The sequence below is a fragment of the Myotis davidii genome, unplaced genomic scaffold, assembly GCF_000327345.1.
Source record: "Myotis davidii unplaced genomic scaffold, ASM32734v1 scaffold167, whole genome shotgun sequence".
Taxonomy (NCBI): Eukaryota; Metazoa; Chordata; class Mammalia; order Chiroptera; family Vespertilionidae; genus Myotis; species Myotis davidii.
This window is the reverse complement of record NW_006300048.1, coordinates 3,925,676-3,933,839: the sequence shown is the minus strand read 5'-3', so window position 1 is coordinate 3,933,839 and position 8,164 is coordinate 3,925,676. Positions and strand designations below refer to the sequence as shown.

Sequence of the window (8,164 nt, the reverse complement as noted above, 5' to 3'; positions counted from 1 at the left end):
TTGGGGGAGCTCCCCCTGTCACGCACAGAGCAGTACTGATCAGGGGGTTGAGGAGCTCCCCCCGTCACTCAGAGTAGGGCCGATAGGGGAGTTGGGGCACCAGTCCCTGTCACACACAGAGCAGGGCGGATGAGGGTGTTGGGGCGCTGCACCCTGTCACACTCAGGGCAGGGCCAATGGGGAGGTTATGGCTCTACCCCATCACACACAGAGCAGGGCGGATAGGGAGGTTGTGGCCCTGCCCCGTCACACACAGAGCCGCAGGGTGATCTGGGGGTTGCACTGCCCCATCACGCTGATCCCGGTGCTGGGAGGCATATTACCCTTTTACTATATAGGATAGAGGCCTGGTGCATCGGTGGGGGTCGGCTGGTTTGCCCTGAAGGGGGTCCTGGATCAGGGGGAGGGTCCACACGGGGGGGGCCTGGCCAGCCTGGATGAGGGGATGATGGCTGTTTGCAGCTGATCACACCCCCTTCAGGGTGGGGGTCTCCACCAGGATGCCTGGCCAGTCTGGGTGAGGGGCTGAGGGCTGTTTTCAGGCTGTCAGGTGACTGAAGCTCCCAACCCCTCCTTTTTTTCTCTTTTTTTTTTTTTTTGGGCCAGCTTTAGCTCTGAGGCTTGGCTCCAGCTCTGAGGCCTAGGCTGCTGAAAGCAGGTATCTGGTTTGTTTGGGTTCTATACTCGAAATACTGTTTCACCTCCAGCTCTGAGATCCCAGCTGGCTGAAAGCAGGTTTCTGGGGTTTTGTTTAGCTTCTATATTTGTAACAATGTTTCAAACTGCAAGCTCAAAGGCCAGCAGCAGCAGGCGGGGAAGGCTGGCTTCCTCCGTCACTGAAGCAAGCAAGCCTCATGTTCACTTCAAGCTGCCTGGCTGCCGGCCGCCATCTTGGCTGGCAGTTAATTTGCATATTGCCCTGATTAGCCAATAGGAAGGGTAGCAGAGGTATGGCTAATTACCATGTTTCTCTTTTATTAGATAGGATAGAAGATAGATACCTGAATGGGGTTGAAAGAACTGTGTTTGGAGTCTGTACAACCTGCCGCTGCGGAGTCACACCTGAGAAGTCACTCTCGTGCAAAGGTGTGTTAAGTCCACCTTTTAATGGGGTGTCCACATTGGTCAGGGCCATGAGGTTCTGGGCTTCCTGATTAATGAGAAAATAAAGTATTTCAACAGTTTAGACAGAAGACAGAATCCTCGCTTCTGGTGCTACTATGCAAATCTTAAAACAAACGAAATTCTTATACATTTTCTCAATTAAAACCAGGAGAGAAAATGACTACTAGGTCATGGCAGATTCAGTACTTCCATTCCTCTGTCAATCTAACATGGCACCTCAGAAGTTTAAGAACAAATTTTTATATGTTAAGAAATGCTTTTGTGGCCTCATATATGGCATTACCATTTATCTAAAGGCTTCTCCTTCTATCTGTGCCAAACCTCTTTATAATCATAAAGAACTAAGAATTCAATTTTCCCAATGTGAGCTTGGGCTAAATGTCAGAACAACTAAACTTTAATCTAGTGTTACCACTAATTAATTGTATATCTAGTTTTCATTAGCCTCTTGAACCTGATTCTCGCACTAGGAAGTGAAGACACTACCGGCTAGCCTATCATTTTGTAAGAAAACTCACATGGGCAGGTTCATTTCTGAAGTCTTGCTTGACTCAGTCCCTCCACTATAAGCCTGTATTCATTACTATCACTATACCTACAAGTATCTTAATACCCAATTTAGGGTCTATAAGATTGTTATTTTTCAAGATAGTCAAATCATTATCTCTCATCTCACATGCTCTTGTTATAATCCAACCCTGACATTCCTACCATCATGAGGTGAAGTCTACATCCCCTCCTCTTGAATCTAGGTGGACTCACTTATAACTAACAGAACACAGTGCTAAATAACATTGCTTGCCTTCCAAGGCAAGAAAAAAAAAATGCAGTTTCCCACACACTCACTACAACTCGCATGGGAGCACTGAGAGACTACGGGAGAAGTTCAACTTTTGGTGCCACCATGCTGTGAGAAAGGCAAGACCACGTGTAAATTTACTCCACATTCCCAGCACAGCCAGAAGCAAACACCAAACATGGAAAGATGATTCCAGGCCCCCTAGCTATCAAGTCAACCTCAAATGTTGAGTCATCCTAGCTGAGGCCCTAGACACATGGAGCTGACACAGCTGTTCCTTCTATGCCCTCTCTGAATTCCTGACCCACAGAAACCATGAGTATAACAATTTTTAAACCACCAAGTTCTGGGGCAAATGAAGATAACTATAGCAAGGCTTAATTCGTTATTCGTTATTAATGAAAACAACCTTACTTTTCACATTATCAATTGTGTGTGCTCTTTCTGCCATTCCAAGTACAAAGCATTTTTCCCCATCTAGGTTCCCAAAAGGCTGGCCACCTTGATGCCTTCAAGGCAGGAGAGTGGAAGCTACTTACTTCTCTGGGGAATCCAACTAATCCAAGAAAAAAGATCTCCTAGATATAGGCAGAGAGCCAAAGATCAGAAAAAATTTAAGGAAACATCTCATATGAAAGATAGAGAATAAAACTAACAAAAGGAATTTAAAAACTATGCAGGGAAAAGAAAACCTATAAAAACAAAACCATTATTAATAGCCTAAGAGACATAAGAGATATTCACAAATAAGAACGCAATGTTAAAAATTGACCACATTTTAAAAAGAACTCTTGGAAATTAAAAATATAATAACAGAAATTTTAAAACTGAACAAATATAAAATTCAGAAAAATCTCCTAGCAATAAGTCAAAAAGGCAATTAAGACAGAAAACCAGATAGAAACAAATAAGAAAATTTGAGGTTCTTAGAGAAAACAGATCAATGAAAGGGAGGAAATTTTGTTAAATTTCAAAATACAGTAACTTCCCAGAATAGAAGGCCATGAGTCTCCAGAATGCAAACATCCAGAGTACCCAGCACAACGGTTAAAAACAGACCCACAGCAAGAAGCATGCATGTGAAAAAGAGAAGCGCATATAAAAACTTCCACAAAAAGAAAAACACAGGTTTCCTATTAACCTGAATGGCACTGGTCTCAACAGCAATAATGGAAGCTAGAAGACACTGGAGCACTGCCTTCAAAATTGAACAAAAACCATTTCAATTTGGAATTCTAAACTGTTATACTACCAATTATATAAGAAGGTAGAACAGTAATTCACATATATGCCAGGTCTTAAAACTTCCATCTTCAATGAACACCTCCTCAGAAAGCTACTGAAGGGTATGCTTCACTAACAAGGGAATAAGCCCAGACAGCCAAAGACAGGGAGCCAGGAAAGAGGACATCAAAGGGACTGTCTAGGGTGACAGTGAAATGAAATCAAGAGAAGGAGCTGTAAACAAGATCTTAAGCGTAATCAGTCCAGACTAGAACATTCAGAATTTTGGGGAAAGTCTTCTTCAAAAAGGTAAGAATACCTAAATTATAGGAGATTTACACTTAATGTATAGTCTGGAGTTGAATTAGTGCTAAGTAATCAGATAATTTAACAATAGGATAAAACAAGTTATTAACTAAAAAAAAAAAATGCTGTGCAGTAATTATAAGGCACTTTGTGGCTCATAATGGACTACGGTTTACATAATCATAAGATAAACCATGAATGTGGAGCTAACCAAAATTATGATATAACTATAACTATAATAATGAAAGTGTAATATGCTAATTAGACTGGACGTCCTTCCGGACAAAGCCACAGCAGGCAGGGGCTGAGGCAAATGCCCGCGGCTGCCAGGACAGTGGGGGCCAAGCCCCTTGCACTAATTTCGTGCATCTGGCCTCTAGTCCTATCTAATAAAGAGGGAATATGCTAATTGACTGTCCCACCTTCAAAGATGGTGGTGCCCACAGCCAATAAGGAGGCAATGTGCTAATTGCCCAGCCCTCAAAGATGGCGGCGCCCAGTCCCCTCAGCCCCACCGGGGTGGCAGGAACACAGCAAGCCTCTGTGCGCCTGCCTCCGGAGACCCCCAGTCCCCTCAGCCCCCCAGCCACCCAGGGCCGCCTGAGGCTCAGGTAACCAGGGCCAGCCGAGGCTTGCACTGCTGGCAGTGGCAGCAGCAGAGATGTGATGGAGCGTCGTCTTCCCCTGATCGCCAGGTTGCCTCCCACCCCTGAAGGCTCCTGGACTATGAGGGGGGCAGGCCGGGCTGAGGGACCCCCCTCCAGTGCATGAATTTTCATGCACCGGGCCTCTAGTATAACTATAATGGAGAATGAGGAAATGGAAAGAATGTGCATGAATGATAGAGGCAGAGGATGTAATGGAGCCACATGTTCAACTTCTGGTTGGAAAATAATGCCTAAAACTGGGGGGAGTGGGGGGAGATCAACATGTAACAAGTGTCTTAGCAATAAGTTAATGAAAACAGAGAATTGTAATTGGTGCCTCTAGAGAACAAGTGATGAAGGACACAACTGTTTTCTTACTAAGCCATACAGGACTACTTGACTCCTGAATCAAGACCTTAAAATGGTATTTCCATTAGAGAAAAGAAAATGAGATGTAAGGGTAATAAGACTCAATGGTGTTTTGTTAGGTTTGGCTATTCTCTGACATGCAGACACCCTAGAATCAAACAGAGCTGTATACCTCAGGAGTTAAGGAGAGGGAAGGAGGATGGCAGCCTATGCCAAGCCAAGTACAGAAATGCACGGAAGTTTTAAAAATTACTGACCACACACATCTGACTTCTTTCTAGGATTGCTAGGCAACATTTTAAAATGCAGTGCTTTACTGACAGGTACTAAAGACTAATGAAGATAGAAGGGCTAGCTTCACAAAAACCCCAAAAACTAAGACTTAATAAATGTAGGAAGAAAACTGCCTAACTACTGAATCTGCTGATTTAGCTTCCCTACTACAGAAATCTCTAGGACCCATGCATTCAGGATCAGTTTCAAACTGTAAAGAAACAAAACCAAACCACTCAGTGTTCTGCTTCACAATCCTTACAATAACAAAACGGGAAAGGCTCATTCTACTATGTGACAGCTCACCTGCAGAATTCTGTCCTGAGAAGCTGGCGTTCGTGGCGTTCTAAGAGCGATGCTGTTGTTGGTGACATTGTACTCAGACAAAAGAGTACTGGAAGCTGAGTTTGTTATGCCAGATTCCTCAGCTGTTTGACGTGCAATTTCACTTGCTTGGCCTACTTTCACAACTTCCTGGAGTTCTGCATCTGAAATCTAAAAAGAAAGTTATCACAGTAAACAGTACTCTAACCAGAAAACAACACAACTTAAAACGTCCATATTCCAGAAAGATAAACTTGCTGAAGCTGTGTGATGAGTATACAGGGTTCACTGTACCACTCTCTTTATTTGTTGTGGATTTGAAAATTTCCATAACATAGTTTGTTTAAAGTCTTTCCTATATAATGTGAGTGGCAGAGGGTGAAGGGGGGAATTCCATGGTATCAAGCTACAAAGTCTTGAGTGTATTTCCACACTAAAAATATTTTAAAATAAGCAACATATTAATATACCAAAAATTTGTGTTTGTATAAAACTATAATATGGGGGGGGGGGGGACTGAAAAACAATTAAAATATCACACAGAGAGTCCACTCATCCACAAGGTCCCTAAGAAAATCAAAATATGTTATCTTAGTAATTTTACCAAACTACATATTCTAAGGAGTATTAAGAAAGAAAAAAATAATAGGCAAAATCTCAATTTTAGAAAAATCACTACTAGAAATGGCAGCATCTGGCAAATTATTTTGCTTGTGCCAAAGAACACTGTATTGATGCAGCCAGTGCACTCATTTGGGGAGAGAAGCTCCGCTGGCCTCCTAAAGTCCATCCCTCTGCTCCACTAAACTGCCTAAATTCTACAGAGCCAGCCCTGGCTGGTTTGACTCAGTGGATAGATCGTTGGCCTGTGGGCTATAGGGTCCCAGGTTCAATTCCCAATCAAGGGCACACGCCCTGATATGGGCTCCATCCCCAGTAGGGGGCGTGCAGGAGGCAGCCAATCAATGATTCTCATCATTGCTGTTTCAACCTCTCCCTCTCCCTTCCTCTCTGAAATCATTAAAAATATTTAAATAAATAAATAAATTCTACAGAGCTGTACCACTCAAAAAGAACAAGAGTTTAGTTGGTTCCACTCCTATGGAAAAAATAACTAAATAAATTTATTTTTCATCTGCAGAGTCTTTGAAAAAAATAAGAGCTTATTCAATATCGCCAATAACCAACTATAATGAAGTCAAAAGCATAGAGACTGTGATAAGCTGAGTGAAGGAATGTTTCTCTCTTCTTCACAATTCCCACACTGATTTTTCACTGCTATTGCCTCAGAAATATGAATATGACATGACAAAACATTCACTAAAAGTAAGCAGCCTCAAGTCCACAAAGTCAAACAATACTTTTATTCTGGTCTGCCACAAGAAAAAGGCCTAGAGTCCTAACCTGCTGACACCTTGCTAAAAGTTGACAATTACTGAATCATATGAGTAGTTTCAGGCCTGATATAATTACACCATGAATTTTTTAATTGATTTTTTTTTTTTTAGAGAGAGGAAGGGAGAGAGTGAAACATCAATGTGAGAGAAAAACATCAAATCGTTGCCTCCCATACACTCCCTCAACCGGGGATCGAACCAGCAACCTAGTCATGTGCCCTAACTGGGAATCGAACCGGCAACATTTTGGTGTACAGAATGAGGCTCCAATCAACTGAGCCACCCGGCCAGGGCTATGCCGTGAATTTCTTAAGGACATCTAGCACCTAACAAAAACTTAGCATATAAGGCCTCAAATTATTTGCTGAATAAATGATCAGTATATGAGTTCACACAATGAAAAATATGCTTTTATCATATTACCTGAGGGGCAGGAAGTACTAGTTTGCTTCTCTTTTTAGTAAATTCAGAAACACCACTTGTTTGAAGAATAGCTGATGGTAAATCAGATTCTTTTTTCCTTTTCAAATGCTGCTTGTCTTTTTTTCTATCTCTTCCTTCTTTTTCACTGTCATGGATCAAGGTAGAGAAGAGATTTTTAAGTTACATAAAGGCAGTAACATTGAAAGCCATATAAATACTCATACATTTTGAACAGAATAATCCCATTTCTAAGAAAATTACTAATTAACAGACAAAAACTATATATATTAAGTTGGTTCCTACACCATTACCTACCCACTAATTCAAGAAGAATGAGGACTTAGAATAATAACAGAATTATTAAGAAAACAATATACTAAGTAATTTAAGTATTAACTATTAAAACTATCTATAGCCCTGGTTGGTTTGGCTCAGTGGATAGAGCATCAGCCTGCGGACTGAAGGGTCCCCAGTTCAATTCCAGTCAGGGACACATGTCCAGATTGTGGGCTCGATCCCAGTACAGGGCATGCAGGAGGCAGCCAATCCATGATTCTCTCTCATCATGGAAGTTTCTCTCTCTTTCCCGCTCCCTGCCTCTCTGAAATGAATAAAAAGATATTTTTTTTAAAAAAGCTATCTATAATAATAAAAGCATAATATGCTAATTAGACCGGACGACCTGCCAGACTAAGCCGTGGCTGCAAGGGCTGAGCCCCTTGCATGAATTTCATGCATCGGGCCTCTAGTATACTATAAAGACTATAAGCTAAACGTTACATATAACATCAAAACAACATAAAACGATTCCTATATCATATTTTACTTATATAAAATATGTGTACATAGAAAAATGATAACGTATATAGAAATAAAAACAATTATATAAAGGGAATAAAATTAAAATATTGTGAATTTTAAAATTTCCCTTTAAAACTTTTATTCAATTGTTTATGACTTTTTAAATTCACAAAATTTTTAAAAAGAATATTTAAGTCGTGACAAATTATACCAAAAAGTTATTAGGAAACTGAAAGACGGGCTCAAGGCAGACTTTTTTTTTTTTTAATATATTTTATTGATTTTTTTATAGAGAGGAAGGGAGAGGAATAGAGAGCCAGAAACATCGATGAGAGAGAGACATTGATCAGCTGCCTCCTGCACACCCCGTACTGGGGATGTGCCCGCGACCAACGTACATGCCCTTGACCGGAATCGAACCTGGGACCCTTCAGTCCGCAGGCCAACGCTACATCCAGAGCCACAATGGTCAGGGC

The 8,164-nt window shown here is 41.4% G+C and overlaps 1 protein-coding gene across 2 annotated transcripts in view; it reads right to left on the bottom strand.

Moving 5' to 3' along the window:
- CDC5L (cell division cycle 5 like) overlaps positions 1-8,164 on the bottom strand; it is a 46,511-nt gene that overhangs the window by 23,599 nt on the left and 14,748 nt on the right. For both annotated transcript variants that reach the window (XM_006776405.2, XM_015572210.1), the window contains 3 exons: positions 6,888-7,032; positions 5,050-5,238; positions 1,002-1,150 (listed from right to left, as the gene is read on the bottom strand). In XM_006776405.2, coding sequence (XP_006776468.1) covers positions 1,002-1,150; positions 5,050-5,238; positions 6,888-7,032 — 483 coding nt within the window. The remainder of the gene's footprint in view (positions 1-1,001; positions 1,151-5,049; positions 5,239-6,887; positions 7,033-8,164) is intronic.